The sequence below is a fragment of the Pelodiscus sinensis genome, chromosome 2 (genome assembly GCF_049634645.1).
Source record: "Pelodiscus sinensis isolate JC-2024 chromosome 2, ASM4963464v1, whole genome shotgun sequence".
NCBI classification, from domain to species: Eukaryota; Metazoa; Chordata; order Testudines; family Trionychidae; genus Pelodiscus; species Pelodiscus sinensis.
The window spans coordinates 228,454,678-228,477,000 of NC_134712.1; the positions used below are offsets into that span (position 1 = coordinate 228,454,678).

General features: G+C 43.4%; 1 protein-coding gene across 10 annotated transcripts in view; it reads left to right on the forward strand.

The window, feature by feature from the left end:
* The window catches only part of SVIL (supervillin), a 197,261-nt gene that overhangs the window by 3,347 nt on the left and 171,591 nt on the right, over positions 1–22,323 (forward strand). For 3 of the 10 annotated variants that reach the window (XM_075922605.1, XM_075922626.1, XM_075922621.1), the window contains one exon: positions 16,235–16,359. The exons of the other annotated variants lie outside the window; for them this stretch is intronic. In XM_075922605.1, coding sequence (XP_075778720.1) covers positions 16,308–16,359 — 52 coding nt within the window. In that variant the 5' untranslated portion in view covers positions 16,235–16,307. Of the gene's footprint in view, positions 1–16,234; positions 16,360–22,323 lie in introns of those variants that run through there. 10 annotated transcript variants of the gene reach the window in all.

The window sequence follows — 22,323 nt, forward strand, 5'->3', positions numbered from 1 at the left end:
TATGATTTAGAGTCTCTCAAACAGGTTACTGTAAGGTGGATGGATAACCAACCATACTCAAACAGTAGTCATCAGTGGTTTGCTGTCAGATTGGGAGGGGGTTTCTAGTGGGGTCCCTCAGAGGCTAAGCCTGGGTCCAGTACTAGTCAGTTGTCACTAACTGGGTAACAGAGTATTCTTACAAAATTTGCAGATGATGACCAGCTAGGATGACTTGCAAGACAAAATTTGGTTCTGCATTATTTGGTTCTATAGCCACATGAGCTTCAATAGAATCCACAGCATACAAGTGTTCATGGGAGTGCTCTGAGCTCTTGGATTGGTTTTCTTTCCCATCCTGATGGCCAGCTCTTGCTTCAAGCTTTTGGGATATTGTCTATGATATAGAGTTATGTCAGTGTATACACCACAGGCTTGTCAACTGATGCTGAATGCCATACTACACTATCATAATAACTCCACTTTCTTGAGAGGTATAGGCCTTATGTCTGTGCAATTAAGGTGAAGTAGTATAGATGCATAGATACTGCATCACTTACTTTGGCTGTCTTGTCAATTTCAGGGCTCCAGCTTGAGCTGTGAAATTGACAAGAAATCCAGGCTGCTGGAACCTGAGTTTAGGATTACAGGCTTGTCACTTTTTTTAAAATAAAAATTAAAATACTTTTTCTTAAACAGTGGCGTTGTAATCTAGTTTTTATTGAAAGTTTAGTATTTCCATATGGAAATAGTTTTAAATGTACTGAATTCACTAACTATGATAAAATTATGCTTTTGGGGCTTGACAAATTTGTCCTCATTCGTGGGCCACTAGTAGCGGAAGAGTTTGAAACTGGTTTGTAGAAGATGCACTTAGAAATACACTGCTTTTAAAAATAGCCTTTGTTATATAATTGGAGGAGGAGGGCGCATTTCCTGGTTTACAACTAGTGGCTCAAAATATCCTCGCTTCTGTATCAGATAAATAAATGGAGTTATCCCTTAGTCTTAATTTCCTTTACTTTTGCCTCTCCCTTCATGTGGCTGTTGTGATGCTATTACCAAGTGATAGGACATAATATACCGGTAGATGTTTAGTACTACGTTGTTCTTAATTCACAGGAAACATTAAGAGGTAAAGGATGAGCTAGTATTGCAATTGAAGGGTTAATCATACCTTTGACACTCTCTTCCTTCAGTCATCTCTGAGGGCAGACGCTTGTGGTTTTAGGGTTCCCAGCCATCAACTTGATTGGGGTGCATCTTTCTCCTTTCTGACTGGTGTTTTTTACAGCTGCACAGCGACCTACTTTACCCTGTGATATCTGCAGCTGTCCAGACTAACAGTTAGAGCCTGTGCTTTGTTTTGGGAGCTATGGGGAGGTTTGGCAGAAGTTACAAAAGATCACACGGTTCTTACAAAGCAAGCACATTTATTCTTAGGGCAAAGCATTCCATAGAAGAGGATGCAAAAAACAAGAGAAGTTCCTATACACGTTAAAATGTTGACTTAAAGTCATCCTGAGCCATCTACCTAATAGGCACTACTAGAACAGAATCTTTTCACCCCTTACAAAAGGGCTAGGGCCTCTCTTGGATGGAAGGTCCTGTCTATTTGCTGTATCTGAAAGAAAACCTGAAATCAGTTTAAACCCAGCCTCTTTCTATCAAGTATCTTTCATTGTCTGTTGGTTTTTGAAAAATCCAGTCTGAACCAATGAATGTTGGCCTTCCCAGTGGGTGATACCTCTCTGGAAGTGTTTACAACTAAAATGATTTGCCTTACTAACTCTCCACTGTTTTTGTTTCCTTGAGGAGGTGTGGCGTTCTGTATATCAAAGTAGCTCCCTGTAACCCCCATCATCATCATTTATGATGGTGATATTTCATACAAAATATGCCACATACATGACAATAGGAAAGGTTATGATTTTCTGAATTCATTTATTCTGTCAAAATATGTTCATTTATGGTTGTTACTGAAATACATTGCAGATTTGGGAGATGTTCATTGCTAGTTCTTCAGTAACCACAAAAGAGCTGATCCACCCCCAACCAGGTGTTAAATGATTTAAATAAGCAAGGGACCTCTATAAGAGGGCTGTACAAGTATCACAAATATGGGATTGCTCAACTTTGTGCCTCAGCAAACCCACCAGATACATCTGGATTAGGGCTTTCCATGCATATGGACCAAGCATATGAAATAAGGGACAGTGGCATCATGCTTTTACCTTTTCGTCCTCTGCTTATAATGGAAGTAACAAGAATGCTGGGAAGATAAGGACTTGAACTGACAAGACTTGTCCCAGACTTAGGCCACATCTCCACTTGCGGGAAGATTGACACTGCAGTGGTTAATCTTTCAGTGTTTGATTTAGGTGTTGCAAGGAGTAAGGGAAGTCGACAGGAGCTTTTCTCCCGTCGACCTCCTGCTGTGGAGACAGCGCCAAGCTTGGCTTAAGGTACGTCAACTCCAGCTACATTACTTACATAACTGGAGTTGCGTACCTTAAGCCAACCTTCCGCGTGTAGTGTAGACTAGGGATGTTAAATATCAATTAATTGAATAGACGATTAACCTCATGAATTCTTACTAGTTAGTCCCCAGCAGCACCAGTCTGGGGGAGGAGGGGATCTGAGCTCCTGGACCCGGCATGAGCCGGAACTGAGCTGGGCTGCCTGCTCGCCTATCTCCTAATAACACTTTAAATGCAGAGCTGCAGTGTGGGTAGGTCCAGGACCCTGTGCAAGTTGGGACTGAGCCAGGCTGCTGGCCAGCCTGCTAAAAAATTTACTGGCAAGTGGTGGTGGCAGGAGCAGCCCGAGGTTGGCTGCAGCAGTTGGCACCCTAGGCAGGGTGGCGCAATCGGCACTCCTGCCTTCACGGCCGTCTGGCCATGACGTCATCACGGGGTGCCCTGGCACCCTATGACGTCATCACTGGGCGCCCTAGGCAGCTGCCTGGTTCACCTAGGCTCATGGGCCGCCCCTGGGTAGTGGTGGGAGGGAATGCGTGTAGTCTATATAATTAATCTATAAGCTTTTGCTTATCGGTTAATTGACTATATTATTACATCCATAGTATAGACCTGGCCTTAAAAGGGAAGCCAGTGTATTAAGAATTGTAACCTACCTGCATCAAAAAGTGGGATAAGGAAAAAAATGCTTGATCCAGATACTACTTTAGGCTGTGTCTACACTTGCAAGTTTTTTTCGCTGACAGTTTTGTCAGTGATAGAAAAGTGCTAAAAGAGAAGTGCTGGTTTGTGTACCTCTTGTTTTCCATTGGCATATGCAGCATTTGCATTCCAGTATGTGCTGCTCTGGGACACACAACAAATTGTTACTGTGGCAAGGGTGGATGTGTGTGACTGTCATTAGAAGCAACCAGTTGTGGGGGAGGCAAAGATCCCAACTTCATCCTCCTCTTCCTCCTTGACTCTGCACAGCACGTCATGTCTGCCTGCCTCTGTTTTCATTGTGGGATGTAGCAGGAGGATTTCACAGTAGTGATTTGTTTTGTGTCCTGGAGGGCAATGACAGTACTGGCCCAAAATTAAAGGGGAGGGATGTATGCCTGCAGACAGGACTGCTGAGTTTCAAAGAGCGGCCACTTCTGCTCTGCATTGTGGAACAATTCTGGAGAGCAGTTATAAGCAATCAAGAGACTTCACTGGCACATCAGTGCAAAAAGGCTCTTGGGGCGGTTTTATTTTTGTATTGAAACTGCTAAGTTTCAGTGCAGCATGAGGATTTCCAGTGCTGATTCTATCATGGTATTTGTGCAAAAACTTGATTTTTTTTTTTTGCACTAAAACTGGCAAGTGTAGATACAGCTGAAGTCTGAGGTTTTAAGATTTTAGACTGCGTGCTTCCCTTTTATTTTCTTAGGCACACAAGGTCAGAGATACCAATCTCTGTGATCTACCAATCACTTAAAATCTATGTGTCTGTAGTTAAAACATCTGTTATATTTTACTTAAAACAAAACAATAGGTTCTGCTTGAAATACTTGGGTAATCCGAGTTTACGAAGAATAGAATATGTCCTGTCCTTGCCCCACTAAGGGTCGAATGAACTGGGTAGTGAATTTACACTGGTCAGTTATTGAATAGGGCAAGATGGTACAGTTGTGAGGCCGCACAGCTTCACAGGTGATTAATCAGCCTCACCCAGCAGGGGCTCAGTGCAGGGAGCTGACTGACTGGGTGGAGCTGATGACTCACCTGTAAAGCTGTGCTGCCTCGCAGCTTAGAGGGAACACTGGTGGTGGGGTGTAAGGCAGGCTGGGGGGGGGGGGGGGAGTTAGGAGATTTGTTGGTGCCTTTCTCTCTGGCTCAAGGAATATTCATGCAGTCAGGGCTGGCCCGAGCCCTGGACCCGGGCGTGTGGCGCCGCCCCCCAGGAGGCACGGGCCCGCCCCTGGGGCGCACGGTGCATGTGCGCCCGGCCAGCGCTGCTAGCGCACGCACCGGGCGGTGCATGGCCCCGCAGCCGTAGGGGCAAGGGCGCTGCTGTCCAGCGCTGCGGGAGCTGGGTGCGCGGCTCCTGATGGCAGCTGCAAGGGGTGCCACGCGCCCCTTATAGCTGCGATCAGGCACCCCCACCAGGGGTTGGCGCCCAGGGCAGCTGCCCAGCTCGCCCATGCCTCCATCCAGCCCTGCATGCAGTTTAGCTGCGTGTGGGGCAACGTTCCCTCTAATTTTTCCCATCCATGTTTCTCAAACTGTGGGTCGCAACCCCCAGGGGGGTTGCGAGCAACTTAGCAGGGGGTTGCAGCTGGGTTCAGTTTTTCACTTGCAACCCCTCTCTCCTGGGCCACGAAGAGCAGCAGGGCGGCAGAAGGCAGCTGCCGGCAAGCCACGCAGTGCGGGTGGGGCCGCGGGACTCCAGGAGCAGGACTCAGCTGCAGCAGGAGGCAAGGCGGTGGGAGAGTGAGGCCGGTGCAGGAGCGGATGCTTGAGGGGCTGGCCGGGGCATGGTTGCTGGGCGACCAAACGCTTCCCCAGCTGGGAGAGGGCAGGGTCCCTCAGGCAGCGGGCTGTGGGATTGGGTCGGGGAAGAGGACTCAGAGGTAAATAAGGGTATATGGCAGTCAGAGGAAGAGACAGAGAAGACACGGGAGAGGATGGAGGATGGGAGAGAGAGGGAGAGAGAGAGGAAAAGAAAAGAAAAGAAACCAAAGGGATGCGGAGTGGAAAAGAGGCACCGAGGAGAAAGAGACAGGGGGAAGGAGCCTGCAGGTGGGAGGGCGTTGAGGACCACAAATGCCTTGAAGGAACCCCAGGAAGGCCAGGAGTCTAGTGAGAAGGGGGGAGGAAGCAACCCAGGGCAGTGAGGGTGGAGGGGGTCGCACAAATTCTTTTAGCATTTTAGGGGGTCGTGGTATCACAAAGTTTGAGAACCCCTGACTTAGGGGGAGGGGTGGCCCGTGAGCCTAGGCAAACTAGGCAGTTGCCTAAGGTGCTGATGGCCTGGGAGCCCGATGATGACATTACGGCCATTGACGACCATGCAGGCGGGGGCGCTGAATGCGCTTCTGCCTGGGGCGCCAACTGCCACTCGCCGTATAAGACTACCCCCCCTTAAGAGGCCAACTGGCAGCGCCCCAGCTGCTCTGCCCCAGGGTCCACAACAAAAGCCTGGTCTGCTGGGGGTAGGGGGGCGCACTAGCTGCGCCCCCCCCCCCCCAGCAGACCAGGGACACAGGGAGCAAAGCCTCAGAGGTGTGGGACCCCTCCGCCTCCCCGGCTTTGCTCCCGGTGTCCCTGGTCTGCTGGAGACGGTCCCCAGCAGACCAGGAGCACTGGGAGCAAAGCCGCAGCAGCCGCCGTTTCGGCTTTGCTCCCGGTGTCCCTGGTCTGCTGGGGACCGTCTCCAGCAGACCAGGGACACCGGGAGCAAAGCCTCTGAGGACGCCGGCAGCGGGACAGCCGCGGCGCGTCTGGGCTGTCCCGCTGCCGGCTTCCCCCGAGGCTTTGCAAAGACGCGGAGGGGCTCGGGCAGCGGGGCAGCCCAGGTGCGCCTGGTCTGCCCCGCTGCCGGAGCCCCTCCGCGGCTTTGCTCCGCGTCTTCCTGGTCTGCAGACCAGGGAGATGCGGAGCAGCTTTTCTCGCCCCGGAGTACACGGGCAGCAGGACCGCGAGGTCCTGCAGTCCATGTCCTCCGGGGCGAGAAAAGCCCCGTTCGTACCTGCAAGTCGGGGACTGCCTGTATGTTTATACCCGGCATATAAGACGACCCCCGATTTTTGGGGGATGTTTTTTAGTATATAAAGTCATCTTATACGCCGGAAAATACGGTAAGTCCTTATTGAAATACAGTGTTTGGAACTTGTTGTTGTATTACATTAGCATATAGCTAAATGCTGCTTGCAATATGTTAAAAGGGATTGCACAACACCTAGCCTAGGAAATAACATCCTCGTGTAAATACAAATTGAGGGGAGTGTTGTCTTGCTGTTTTAGGAAGTAAGCTTATATTTTCACAAAAGTAGGTCTCATGAGATCCCTCTTCTGAAAAAAAAATCTTCCAAAGTGCTAGATTTCTTTGTAACTTTTATGCAAGCAGGCTCTATCTTAAAAAATCTACATCTTTGGGGTGGTGTGTGTGGTTTTTTGTTTGTTTGTTGTTGTCCTTCATACTGCCTCAAACTACAGTGCTAAGAAGGAAACTGTATTGCAGATAGCAACTTACACAATACTGTAGAACTGAACAAACCTGTTTTGGCAACCACTGGTGGAAAGCAAATGTCAATTCAGCACATCTTTAATGACAAAAAGGACTATCTCTTTTTGAGGTTAACGTACGATTTAGAATCTTGTACATTTTTGTCCAACTGGAAAATAAACTATTTTGGTAATCAAAATACTGCTTTTAGGATGAAAGTCATATTTTGTGAATATGAGCTCAGTTTGTATCCACTTGCTGTGCTTTATCTGTGAAGAAAGAAGCAGCTGTAGTGCATGTGCCAGACATGCATTTGGCTGTTGCTGCCATTGTGTTGTGTATAAACATGTACCATTATTTTGGATCAAATAGCCTGTTCAAAAGTGTCTTGCATTCCCCAGCTGTTCTGCAACTTTTCCATCTCTGAACTTGCCAGAAACAGCTGCTTCAAACCGGCAACTGTAGCTACATGTGTTGCTTTTGTGTTAAGTATCAGAGAAGGTAGTTTTCTTTTACTTTTTGTTAGAAAATAGCATTATAACCAGCTCAGCAATTCTTAATGAGTTGGTTATTAAAGAGATGATCTGTATTAGTTTATTCACATTACAATTTTTAAGCAAAGGTCTTAGAAGTAAAATGTAGCTACAGTATGTTAAGAGTGAATGATTTGCCTATAAAACACATCTTACACATTTAGTTCTATGTATAAAATAGGTTCATAGTTAACTAAATTATATTTAACAATAATTGTTTTTTGCTGTGGGCATATTAATGGCTCATAGAAAATTATTCTAAAAAATACCCTTGTGGTTTGAGAAGTTGCCTCCTAAAGTCATATTATTAATCTATTTTCCTTCTCCATTTCATTGAGGGACACCTATGCTAACTGGTAATCTTCTATTACCTTAAATGAATTGCAAAACCAGATAATTCAGTATTTGGCCAAATGTTTTTGTTTAATTGGTCATGCTGTTAGGAATACAGTGTAGCTCTGTCAAAATTTTCCAATGGCTTAGGTAGGGCTCCTGATTGTGAATTTTATATAAATCTTGTATTTAAAGGCAGATTGAATCCATTTCTGTAACAAGTGATTCAGTTCAAAACTTAGCTGAATAGTGACTTTGATAGGAGGGTGCCATTTGCTTTAACTTGCTCTTAACTCATCATTTTAAACATTTTTCAGAACAAGGTGTGTATACAAGATAGTAAGCTATTACATATAGAGAGCTATGGGCACATCTTCACTCGGTGGAAGATCACCACTGCAGTGATTGATCTTCTGGAGTTCGATTTAAGTGAGTCTAGTGAAGACTCTTAACACCCTTGCCAGGAGTGAGGAAAGCCCATGGAGCTTTGCTCCTGTCAGCCTCCTTCTCTGGGGATGCTGCCAAGCTCTGCTTAAGGTAAGCCAGCTCCACTTACGTATACTACGTAGCTGAAGTTACTCACCTTCAGCCAAGTTGCTGGGTCTAGTGTAGACCTGGCCTCAAACAAGCTGTCAGATGCTGCATAGTAAAGGATCGAGAGTGGTTGTTGGCAGGCAGGAAAGTTCATGATGTTTATTTGTCACCTTCAGGCTAAAGATAGTTTTTGTCCATAGTCTGTATGCTTTCCTCTTTCTGTTGTAACTACTCATATCTGAAATTGTCACTAACTGGTTATTTATCTGTTCTTGAGTGGTAACACCCAGTCAGGATTGCATAAATGAACTACAAAGAACATGTTTACCTTGGCAAACCAACGTTTCCTGTCTCTCTTCGTACTGCCCATTCAGGGGGAGAGTAAATCCAAGATTTCCACTAGAGAACCTGGTACTAAACAGGATCCTGCACCCAAACATATTCTTGCTCATTGTAAGTCAGTCTGGTGAGCTGGTGACGTTTGTGTTTAGAAACCGCAATTCCTGGGTTTTTTTCATGTGTAGGGAATGATTTCTTGCAAAGCTAGGCAATGTCTCTTCTATATGCTTTCCTACCTTTTTACGTTCTTCTTCAGGACCACAAAAAAGTGTGAAGGAGAGAGCTGAGGTTACACTGTTTACTCATTTTTGGCTGAAGCGTCTGTGGCTTACAACCCTGAGGCCTTGTCTTCGCTTTGCAGCTGATCAACGCTGCCATGATTGATCTTCTGAAGTTGGATTTAGCGAGTCTAGTTAAGACTCCCACTGTGGGGATGGCACCAAGCTTGGCTTAAGGTAAGCCAAGTCCAGCTATGCTTTCTACATAGCTGGAGTTGTGTATCATAAGCCGAGCTTCTGGGTCTAATGTAGATCTCACCTGACTAATCTTTCCAATGTCTCTGTCTCACAGGTGATGTGTGATTGCAAAACCAATTCCCCCATCTGGGACCAGATATGTTTGGTTTGGGAGGAGTGATTGTTCTCATAGGTCCTAAAGAGGAGTAAAAAAACAGAACATACTCTACTGGCTAGTAGAATATGTAACTACAGTGTGAAACAAATGAGACATAACCCTGAGTTCCCCCAAGAATATCTTGATATGGATGTGTGTGTCCAATCAAAAGCCAAGACCCCATAATATAACGTTACTGATAATGTATAAGAAAAGACAGTTTTGTACAAATCCCAACACTAAATGCTTCCTTAAGGTAATAACTCTTAGTCCAGCTACATAAGGTAATTAAGCCCAACCTTGAAATCTGATTCTGCTTCTTGCAGCATTATCCAGATTAGGGATGTGAATGTTTAACCAGTTAAGGAGTAAGCCTCACCCTTAATTTCTGGCAGCTGGAGCAGGGAGCTGGGGGCCAGTCTGAGAGCCAGTTTAATTAGTTAATAGGGGTGTTAGATATTTTATAGTTGAGTAGTCGTGTAACCGCATGAAATTTTAGCAGTTACACAACTATTTGATAGTCGCTGGAGGCAGGGCCAGCAGCCAGTGTTCTCCCGACCCCACTCCTTTTATCAGAGGCAGCAACATGGGGTGGCAGGCAGGAGCTGGTCTGTGATGGGAGCCAGTTTTAAAAACCAGCTGCTTGCCGCCCTGCACTGTTGCCTCTGATACAAAAGCAGCAGCATGGGGTGGCAGCAGCTGTTGTCCCTGGGGAGCTCGGACCCCCTGCGGACAGGGGCTGCTTTGCAGCAGCCTCCTTTCCCTCCTTCTCTTCTCCCCCCCCCACACTCCCGCCTGCTGCCTTTGATCTTTCTTGGAGGCAATCCAGAAGCAAGCATTTCTTTACCTAGTGGCTATAAATTGTTACTTTCTAGAATGCACAAGACTGTCAGAGTTATTTTAACATGATATCTGAGCAGCAGAATATCTGGGACGTGCATGATATTTAGTTGTGCAAAATGCCTTTCACCTTGTGTGTTGTTTTGTCTTTGAAGGTTGGGAGAGATTGCTTCAAATATTAGGTAAAACACTACGGCATGGAGAATAGTAAATTCTCATGTAGAAATATTTGTAGGTGGTTCACATACGTATATAGGATTGAAAGTGAAACAACTTTTCTAGGTTTGGAGTGAAATGACTTTGAATAAAATATGCTGGAGGGAGGAGCACTGTGAATAAAAGTTCTGCATTAAATAAATGACATGGAACCAGTCTAAACAAGCAAAAATAACTCCTTAAGACTTGTTACGTTTATCGGTTTGCTGTATTTAACTTTTATTGCTGCAGGATATTGAATGTGTTTTGAATTCTTAACATTTCAGTTCTGGAAGAGGCAGTCACCGTAGCTCAGCTAAGGTCTAACTTTTTTTATTATAATGCCCCAAATGTTCTAAGCATTTTGCAAATCTCAGAAAGCAAAATCCTCTCACAATCTTAAGAAGAAGAGGGAAAGTACTGGTGGGGAATCAGGAAGTGAGCATCCCCGGTGAGACAGGGACCTCCAGTCCGTGGTTTGGGAACACAGTGCCTTTTCCGCTAGGCAACTGGGGCAAGAGGAATCGATCCGTTATTTTTACCTGCCCTACAGACTATTTCTTGTTGACATATTATGACACTTCTCTTAAACACGTCATTGTTTGTGGTTCCCTGTATTCAGGGATCTCCTTTCCCAGCCTGGGGGGAGCAGCAGGGACAAGAGTGATGGGGAATTTACTGTGACTTCTGGCCCCCATGGTAAGTTCCCTGCGGCTACTCTGGAGCCACAAAGACTTCACCATATCTGCCTGCTGCAGTGAATTCCCCTCGGCTCCGGGCCCCCACGGTGAGCTCCTTGCAGCTTCCAGCCACTGTGGTGAGTTTGGGAGCTGCAGGGACTGGGAGCCTTGGCTCCCAGTATTTGCAAATGTTGTCATTTGTTGTGGTGCCAAGAATGCATCCACCCTGAATGGCAAGAGTTCCAATATGTTGTACTTGTTTTCTGCCAGGCTCTGCAAAAATGTAATAGAAGATCTGAAATTGAATAGCCCCCCATATAGTAATAGGGAATATGTGTGGTATTACTCCTCTGCCTGTCTAAAAGATCTTCCAAGCACAGCAAGAGAGTGTTTAAAATACGCACAAGTTAATTTTTTTTAACATGAACAAAGCTCTGGCAATGGTTAAGTTGCTCTGAGAAAATGGAGTTTACTAAATGTTGTAGTTGATAGTGACTTTTCCAAGAGTTACAGGGTCACATTTGTTGTGACAAAAGGGATACATTTGCTTAAGTTTGCATAGGAGAGCATAATAATACCAGTTTTTCCTGAACTGAGTCACGTTATCTAGGTATTATAGAAATTAGTTGTTTTATGCAACCCCTTAAAGTTTCCATGAACAAATTAGCCTTCTAGAATGAAACTAGGCATTTTTCATTTTGCAGGAAATAACAAATTCTTATTGTGGAAAACTTCTGTTACTTTTGTGAAACAGTCAGGCTGCGTCTAGACTGGCAAGATTTTGCGCAAATACTTTTAACGGAAAAGTTTTTCCGTTGAAAGTATTTGTGCAAGAGAGCGTCTACACTGGCACGGATGCTTTTGCGCAAAAGATGGCACAAAAGCATCTATGCCAGTGTAGATGCCCTCTTGCACAAGAAAGCTCTAATAGCCATTTTAGCCATCGGGCTTTCTTGTGCAAGAAATTAACTTGGGTGTCTACACTGGCTCTCTTGCGCAAGGGCTTATCCCTGAGCGGGAGCGCTGGAGTATTTGCGCAGGGAGCGCTGGAGTATTTGCGCAAGAAGCACTGATTTTGTACAGTACAAAGTCAGTGTTCTTGCGCAAATACTCGCGGCCAGTGTAGACAGGCAGCAAGATTTTGCGCAAAAGCGGTTGCTTTTGTGTAAAATCTTGCCAGTCTAGACGCAGCCTCATAGTTGTTTGTGTTAGGTGTTGTGAATGTTTAGCTTGTTCGGGCTAACCTCTAGAGAGCTACTATTATGAAATTTTACTGTTTGGCATTAAGTGTAACTCACTTCCTCAAAGCTGCCTAGTATCTAATGTTCACTTTGCACATTACTGGGGCTTGAAAAATCTACTCAATATTTATCCTGAGGGCTGTCTCACCAGCAATGTAACCACCAACACCCCCTGTCTCCACCGCCCCCCCCCGAATCTGTGTCACAATGCATCCACCAAAGACATGATTTAGCCAACTCTTTTATTCTAGATTGTATATGTTCATTCAGTATAGTTTGTAGTTATGTGCTGCAATTAATGGTCTATTTAGTTTTGAAAAGGTAACCTACTGCATCACTTGCTTTTGTTGTATCTTGTTTCCTTTTCCTCCTTTTTTCCTCCACTGATCATATATTTTCTTCCCCCACCGTTTGTTTTGTTTTCTCTTGCACTCTTATGTATCTGTTTGTACATCATTCTCTACATCTTCGTTTTTTTTAAATCTATTCCAGTCTTCCAAAACCAGTTTCTCAATGTTTTTGCTACAACCCAGATCTTGTGTATCATTCATAAGCTCAATTTTACATTGAAAAGTTCTTTGAACATTTTCTGTGGAGCACCTACCACAGTTGTGAGTGCTATAAAATAGTTGGTAATTAACCTTTTACAAAAAGCTTATATTTCCCACCATGCCTCCCACACAGCCCCACATTCCTTATACCTGCTGCTCTCACCATGACTGCCATCCTCCTCTCTGTCTCAGTTGCCTATATTAGTTTTGAAAGAATTGCCAAAGGCCTTGAAGATGAATTAAGATGAGGAGGTGATGCCCAACAATATCCTTAACTACTGGGGAAGGGAGCATGTTGGGATTTCTCCCAGGATCCTATTCCTGGATCTTGCTGAGTGGTTCCATCTTTTACTAAAGATATGTCTACACATAAACTACTCCACTGGCACTACTGCAGCACTTCAGTGTAAACACTACCCAGGAGTGGCCCGAGACGAGCTGCCGGCAACTTGCGCCATAGACTAAATGCACGGTCGGTGCCCCCACCTCCAAAGCCCTCAATGGCAGTTTATCTTGGTGCCTTAGGCGACTGCCTAGGTCGCCTGTATTGATGGGCCGCCACTGACATTACCTACACCAGTGGGATGGTTCTCCTCCCAGCAGAAATGAAATACTCCATCCCCAGCAAGAGGATTTTTCACACTCCTGTGTGATGTAGTTATACCAGCCTAATTTCTTACTCTGGACCAGGGCTAACTGAATACTGTAGGAGTTCTATCAGTGTGCAGGCTCCCGATGCTCCTATCATTCAGAATGGAGGAACATTGTTTGCCCCCAATATGACTGGGGAACCTGGCTGCTCTGAGGCTGGAAATCATGTACCTCTCCGATAACATACCTCTCAGCACACTCTGATTTTTGGTTTGTCTTTCTAGGCACTAAAACTATTCCAAACTCTGTTATAGCTCTTAGCTTTCCCAGGTAGCCACAGAGTGAAATGAACTATGTCAGTTTCATGGCTGCCCATAGCCATCTCAACATCAAAACAAGATTTTGGTCCGTTTTTACTCTGGGCAACATTGGAAACTCATGTGAAGCAGCAACGGAGCTGTCTGTCCAAAGACTTCAGTGAACCACCCTAGGTCAGTTCATGTCTATTCACGTTTGGAATTTTATTTTGCAGCCATAAAAGTAAGGAGCTCAACATTTTAAGGAAATGTAAACTGCTGTTCTGTAGATGTTGGTGGCATTCAGCTAAGCTGACACAGTCTCTATAAGCACGTGGATTTCTTTTTAAGCCCTGCATGATGCAAATAACTATAGTTCTTTGCTCAGGGGACTGAGATTGTGTGGAAACTAGTCCTGTTTACTCTGTTTATAGTAATAGACAAAAGTTCACGAGAAACTCAAAGGATATAAAAGCTTTTGGAACTCTAAAATGCAGTTCACTCCAGTTGTGTCTAATGCATATTACAAAAGCCCTTTTCTTGTGCTGTATTTTACAGTAACATACGTTGTCATGTGTAATTGTGGTGTTGCAGAGAGATGGTTAGCATGAAAAAGGAACATCATAGCTGTCCAGGAAAATAATGAAGTAACTTGAAAAATAGGGGATAATATTAGTCTTGTTTACAGTGCACCTCAGATACGATGGGATAACTTTTTTTCAGACAGCTCTTGTAGGACAGCTAGTAAATAGTGATTTTTTTTCATTTGGTTTATACAGAAGTTAAATGTAATATAAAGTTTCTTAAACTCTCAAATTCTGACTATACATACCATGTTGTAAAAAAAACCATAAACCTTTTCTTCGATCAGCTAGTAATTTGCCACTTCTCTTGCCATTCTAACTTTCAGAGATTGTAATGAAGGAGGGATTCATTGTCAATGCAATTGTTGGAAAAGGTCTAAGAATTAGAAATATGGCTTATCTGTCCAGTGACAGAATCTCACTTTTAGATTTTTGTTTTGTATGAGTGCCCAGTGCAATGTCTTTTATATTGTGAAACTTACTCCCATATTTTGTTTCAAAACCAAATTTCAGCAGATTACCAAAACAATGGTTGCTATAGTGTCTTGAAAGATATTACCAGAAGTTCTAAAAATTTTCAGACACTACTTTGCATGTTTGCATTTGAATTAAGATGTAATCTTAGACTTGCTTGTGCCTTCAACACCGTGTAACAAATGAACTTCATAATAGCGATACTATTACAGCTCTGTTCATAGAAATATTCTCTAGCTGTGCACATTGTGTATTGAGTAAAGATCGATTTTTGGCTTCCATGACTTTCACAGCTGTAGTGGCTGGTGCAACTGATCCAGCAGCCAGTTTACTAATTTAAATGAGATTTTGCATCCATAGCTTCCTTTGGCCAGCTGGTTGAGTGGCTGCTGTTTGGCCCCCTCCCCCCCCCCCCCCCCCAAGGTCAGCTGCACTATCTGCTGCTGGAGAGGCCCTGGGCAGCTATCCCTGGGGCTGCCCAGGCAGTGGCCAGTGCCATTGGCCTCAGGATTGCTAGAGCAGCAGAGCTCCCAGGCATTTTGGAGAGGCACTTCAGAGCAGTGAATGATGGGGGCCAGTCAGCCCCCTCACCAGTGCAGGTACACTAGTCATTGACCCCTGCTGGTCCTCCAGAGCAGTAGTATCCTGGGGGCCCCCCTGAGGCCACAAAAGCAGATGTTTATGAAGCAAAAATTGTGGACAAGCTGTGAATTTTTGTTTATTGCCCATGACCTATCCATCACTTTCAGTTGGGGTGGGGAAAGAGAGACTAAATCTTAGCCCATCAAGATCAGTTTATGCAAGGATTCTATTGCTGTGCATGGCTGGCTGAGTACTTTTAACTATTCAAACTTTTATTAGTCTAAAAATGATGTTTGGGATGTGTAACACTGGAGTGAAGATGATGTAATACTGCACAGTTTTTGAGGGCGGGATTGCTGGACTGTGGCACACTTGAACGTCATTGCTGTTTAAGGCCACACATCTGTCATGATTGAAGTCTGATTTCTCATGTCTCTGACAAATGTCTTTCTTTTATATCTAATTTACCTTTATTTAGCAGTTTATTTATCTCAGTTTCTGAGGCTCTATGCTAATTTTAGGGTTGACCTCACTCCTCTGGATATTCCAGATAAGTGGAGCCACAAAGAGGTGAAGGTAAATGTCTCAGGGGTAGGATCCTAAAGTAGGCAGTTGATGAGAATTCAAAATATCTGGGTTCATCTGCTTTAAACACTAGCCTACTCTATTAACATCCAAAAACTTAAAACCATGTTCTGTGTTGAAATTTCTATATAGTCTTTGTATTCTAGTACCTCACATATTGGAAGGGGCACACTAACTGAAAACACATTTCAGGAGCAAAACCAAATACTGTCAAATCTTCTCCCTCTCTCTCCCCGCTCCAGCAGCAACCCCTGCCCACAGCCAGCCCTGGGTTCTGTGAGCTCAGCGTGAGCCAGGACCGAGCAGTCCCGGCTCGCGCTTGTCCAGGACGCTGCGCTTCTGCATTTTATTACATTTAAAGCCGGCTCCAGGAACTACCCCTGCTGCAGTTCTGCAGAACGGCCCTTACCTTCTATTTGTGTAGTCGATACAATTTGTATTGACCCCATCATTAGTCAATAGAAATTGTATCAACTATATGATTAGTCAGAACTGCAGTTTAACATCCTTACTTGATAGTTCTGGGACTTTGTGGTTATTGTTGCAAATTATACTTAATTTCTTTTGTTTTAGAGGTTGTCTGCTATTGAAGTGGAAATTTATTTTCTTCCAGGAACCAATCATATTCATCCTGTCTCTGTAAGCATTAGTGGGAGGCTTTCAGAAGACTTCCTGGGTTTTTCCAGATGGCCTGTACTGTACCTGCTGGTCACGGTCTACTCTTTCAGGTTCCTGAAGGTACATACAGTGTTTTAGAGATGGCTATTAAGTAATGGCCAGACTTGTGAGAGAAACAAACGAGTAGGCTTTTTTAAAACTAAAAGCCATGGCTTCTGTCTCCCCAGCCTGCCCTTTGAAGAGCAAGGCTCTTCCTTTAATAATAAAAAAAAAAAAACTTGGTTTATTTTATATATATCCTACAACAGAATATTTTCTCAAATGATTAGTTTTATTTATAACACTTTAAAACTGATTTTGTTTGACTTTTCACTTCCCGTGACAATGATTGATTGCAATATTGTGCTATTACTTCCTTTTTAAAGCTAGAATTACAATTTTTCTGTGATTTCCCCCTTATTTACACTCCATGATACAAATGAAGATACTACTGATGATTCAAGAGAGAAATAACCAAAATACTGTAAAGTAACTGTTCAATGACACTTCTCTTTAACACACAATTCTTGAGGGGGGGAAAAAAGTATTTAATCCATAATATATAAATCCTGTAATAAATTATGCTGAACTTTAAAAAAAAAAAATTCAAATATACACCAGATTTTTTTATTTACTTAATCTGTGTCATAAGTATTTTTACAGAGATTTTTACCCAAACAGTGGGGTGTTTTAATCTGATTAATTTAATTGTTCTTCCTGTGTGGAAATTAAATCAGTTTCCAGCCCTAATTCTGTATCACTTTACTTTTCAGTCTTGCCTTTATCGCTAGACTTTAATTTGGAAATTTTATTGTTGAATTCCTTGAAGTTGGACTGCTGCTGTGTGTGTAGCCAAAAGCAGGTGCAACCACTGTGTACGTTTACTCTTGTAATTATGAGTTTTCTCATGATCTGCAATACCCCATGCTTCCAATTTTTGTCTAGAAGAGGAGATGACAGGTTGAATTCTGATATACCTGTAATGATCATGGTGGTGAGTGGCTGATATCAATGGCTTGGCTGCACTAGAGCAGTGTTTCTCAACTTTTTTTTTTTTTTTAATAAAGTACCCCTTAAAAAAAAAAAAGTACCCCCAGTAACTACAGTTTTCAGACCCACACAATTTTTTTCTACCATTGCAACATATTTGTTTAAACAACTTAATTTTAGGTGGGCGGGCGATGAAATTTTTGTGTGTAAAGCAGTGGTCTCCAATCTTTTTAAACATGAGATCACTTTTTGAATTTAAATGCAATCCAGGATCTACCTCAAACCCAAACACCTTTGTCCCTCCCTCTTCCTACCCCTTCTCCAATGCCCTGCCCCTGCTCATTCCATCTTCCCTTCCTCCCTCATCCTCACTCACTCTTACCAGGCTGGGGCAGAGGGCTGTGGTGCAGGGGAGGCGGATGCGGACTCTGATTTTGGGCTAAAGAATCTGGACTGTGAGAGGGGTTCTGAGCTGAGGTAGTTGAATAGCAGGGGAGTTCAGGGTGCAGGCTCTGGGAGAGAGTTTGGGTGCAGGGGGACTCAAAGCTAGGGCAGGAGTTTGAGGTGCAGGAGAGGTTCAGGACTGGGGCCAGGATTTGGAGTGAGGGCTCCAGCTAGGCACCGCTTACTGCGGGTAGCTTCTGGGTAGTGGTGCAGGGGACTAAGACAGGTTCACCCCTACTACCAAAAGCAGCCAGCAAACTCTCTCCATCCCTGTCCTCCTCCCCTGCTAAATAGAGAATGGAAACAGGGTGGGAGGAGGGGCACTCTGACATCAGCACACCTTCCTTTTCTTCCTGCGTCCTGCCCTGTGCAGCAAGCAAGAGGTTCCTAGGCGTAGGGAGCAGCTCCAAGGAAAAGGACAGGAGCAGCACAGCAGTGCTGAGCGGGGCACATGAAGTGCCAGCACTTCACAGCCTCCTGACCAGAGCTGTCAGGATCACCTGTCAAAGGCTCCAAGATCTACCAGTAGATCCTGATCTACTGATTGGTGTGCACTGGTGTAAAAAAGTACAAAAATACTAAAATAGTTGTGACTATTTTCTTCCACTATTTGATCTGAGGAAGTGGGTCTGGCCCACGAAAGCTCATCATCTAATAAACCATCTTGTTAGTCTTTAAAGTGCTACATTGTCCTGCATTTTGCTTCAGCTACCCCAGACTAACTCGGCTACATTTCTATCACAAAAATACTAAAGCACTGTAAAATTTAAAACAAAAATTCGGTTTTCTCCAAATTTCAGTTGTTGACATATTTCCCCCCCCCCCCCCCCCCCGACTTCTCTCGAGTACCCCTAACGGTGGTCGTACTGCTGGTTGAGAAACAATGCACTAGAGAGTTTTGCCATTTTAACTATATCCTTCTAGTTAAAGCAGCAACTCCCCCTAGTGTGGATTCAGCTGCACTGGAATAGCTTACTCTGATTCGGGAACTGAAATAAGCTACACTGATTGATTGTAAGGCACCTTTACACCAATATAAATGTGTCTTCATTAGGAGTTTTATCGATATAACTTTGTCAGCAAAATATGGCATAGTTATACTTGTTAAACTTAACTGAAGACAAACCAGTAGTCCAGATATAAATATTGGCCCACAGAGAAAGAGACTGACAACTCTGCAAAAGCCTTTTTGGGTAGGCAGAGTGTTAGGGATTGGGAAGGGAAGAGTGACAGGTGCATAGTTTAAAGCATGGAAACCCACATTTAACTTGCATTGAATTTTTCTAATAAAAGCAAAACTCAGTAACAGTCTGTCCTTAGACCAAAAGACATTTTCACTTTTGAACAGTTCCTGTAACATTATGGCTATTTTACCAATGGAAATATTACACTCTACAACTCCAAGAGGGTTAGACATGAAGGCTTGTTTAAGTTTGTAAGATTGAAGTGCAAGACCACTGACCACAAAATAATTCCTTAGAGTTTAAAGGTGATGTGTCAATTGGACAACATTGACAATTCTTTCCTCATTTTTCTCAAGCATCAATTATAGCATCATCTTAATCTTATCAAGACGCATACTATATTCTGCACTAATGCAAGGGAAAGGACAGACCTAGCTCATTCATCTTATTGTCTGAATCATGGTTGAAAATATTAGTATTTCATTTAATTGTAGAATGCAACAAAAATATTTTTTTTCCAAAAAATAAAAAATAATCTCTCACCCATCTGCACTCAGTATTGGACTCTAAAGTGATTTCCTGAGGAATTGTGCTGTCTGTAAATATGCAAACTAGAAGATTTACCTGAAGTCTTAAAGTTGTCCATTTTCTTTGAAAATACTTCATAGACTTGTTTCAACCTGTTGTGTAGCTCTTGTCTCTGATCTCTTCCAGTATTACAAGTATCAGAGGAGTAGCTGTGTTAGTCTATAAGGTGCCACAGGACTTCTTGTTTATGCAGATTCAGGCTAACAGATTTATTGCATCTGACGAAATGGGTCTTTGCCCATGAAAGCTTATGCTCCAATAAATCTGTTGGTCTATAAGGTGCCACAGGACTTCTTGTTGTTCCTGTATTACAAGAAGCTGGGAGAAAAATTATTCTTCTTAACCTCTGCTGATAGGATAAGAAGCAGTGAGCTTAAATTTCAAAAGAAAGTGTTAGTTCGGACATTAGGAAAAGCTTCCTGTTGAGTTGGTTAAGCGCTAGAATAAATTGCCCGAGGGAGGCTGTTGAATCTCCATCGTTGAAGATATTTAAGAGCTGGTTAGACAAACATCTGTCAGTCATGGTCTAGATCAGTGGTTCTCAGCCGTGGGCCATATGGCTCCCCAGGGACCATGTTCTACCTCTAGGGGTCCACATGGAAAAAACAGAACTTTAGGTAAATGATGTACCTTTTTTCCAAATAACAGTGACTATGAGGGGGGCCACAGAGGTAAATGAGGCTCAGAAGGCGGCCATGAGCTAAAAAAGGTTGAGAAATACTGGTCTAGATGGTGCTTGGTGCTACTGTGAGTGCAGGGGACTGGACTTCATGACCACGGAGAGCATGGGTATTAGTATGTATTGCAAGGGTTAAGGAGACATTACTTTGCAAAACTGGTTTTTGCTGCTTGATGCAAATCAACATCCTTGAGCCTGATTCTGCAGTGTTGCTCAGAGAGGGGAAAGACCTAGATGTGGAATTATGAAAGATACTTTAAAACTGGCACTAATGGAACTGTGTCTCATTGTCAGAGTTTTTGTGCTCTCGAACTCCAGAGTGAACTCAATATTATTTATAGATGAGATTTTGGAAATATCTGCCAAAGTAAATAGAAATGAGAGAGACGAAGTCCATTTTGTCGATAATTACTATATGGCTTCCCTTGAAAATTTCCTTCTTAGACTAATACACTGCTTCCTTTTTTGAACTGACTCAAGCAATGTTAATATATATTAGTAAAAGTTTTTCTTTCCATATGTTTTAAAAATTACAAGTAGATATGCTGTCTCTTCAAGCCTGAGCGCACTGGATGTCTGAGCCCACAAAAAAGTCTTCCAGATGCATTTCTGTCAGGGTTGGTGTAGACTAGAAATTTGTCGTTATAAGCAAGGTGCTCAAAGGTGTGAAAAATCCATACCCCAGACCCAACACTGTTATACCAGCCTAACTTCCAGGATAGACAGCACTGGGAGGGCTTCTCTCATTGGCATAGCTACTGTGTCTTGGGAGGTGAAGTACCTGTGGTGACAGGAAAGGCCCTCCTGTTGGCATAGATAGTGTCTTCACTGAAGAGCTACAACAGGGAATTGTATCAGTGCAGCTGTGCCTCTGTGGCCTTTTAAGTATAGGCAGGCCCTGAGTCTGACACAGTTCTTAAATGTAACCTGAGGTAGTCATAATGAATGATTCACCAAGGATGGTTGGGGTCCAGATATTGAAAGTAGGGGATTATAGTCCAATCCTCTTGCTTTAGGGAAGGGAAAGTCAAATGCCTAACATGCCTTCCATTTCCTGATCTGGCCTTTTCTGGAAGCAGGACTTACTTGTTGAACTGCCTTTGGTAGAGTAAGTTTTGACTTTCCTTATATTCTGACTAGCCTGAGTTTTGTATTCTGTCATATGTCTCTTCAATTTCTTCTGGGTTTTTTTCCTTTCTTCTATGTTCACTTCTGGATCTTGGCAACACATTCTTTCCCAACCTGTTCCAGGTAATTTTTGGCATTAAATACTGGTGCTGGAGCTAACCATTGTTCAAGGATTGCTGTTGAATGCTCCTTGATGGTAGGGGTAGCCATGATGATGTAAAGGATAAAAATCATGCTCTTTTGGACTAGAATGATGTGACCATCGTGCTTCTATGCACCCTGAAAAGAACCCTCCTCCTTCAATTAGGAGGCATTATTGTGCAGGGGAGAGAAGGAGGGGAATGAGACCTGCTGCTTTATGGTTAGGGAGAGGTCTGCTGTAGAATAATAGGTATATGGTTAAATGGGTTTCCTAAGAAAGATACTCCAAATGGAGGTTTAAATTTCTAGTCCTGCATTTAAAATTCTCGGACTTTGAACCTAAACATAGCCTCTCAGCTTTAGTCAAATATATGCAAAACATCTACTGCTACAGTGCTGTGCTGCTTTTGACAGATGATGTTGTCCAGGATACAGAATTCTGGTGGTTATGCTAACGAAACTTCAGTAGTATAATACCAACACATTAATGTTGTCTTGGCCAAACCTATATCTGAGTCTAGCTCTGTAGACATAAAAGGACTGTGAGCTAATCACCGGGCAGACAGCTTAAAAATTAAAATGCACATTTTGGTTGTGCTGCTAATTTTCATGAATTCATGCTTTGCAGAAATGGACACTTACTTTTAAATGGCATTTGAGCCTTCTGTTGGGGATTAAAATTATGAAGGAAAAGTGATATTTGTGATCCAGTGGATTTCCATTTTACTAAGAAGAGTATGAACCGGTCCCTTGCTGCTTACGTTACTGGTTTACAGCTTTCTATTTCCAATAGCACAAGCATTGCTGTTATACCGGACGTTGAGAAGCAGTAATTTGTGAAATACCAGTTATAACAACTCTAATATGAAATACTGTAAGTGGTGAAAAGTG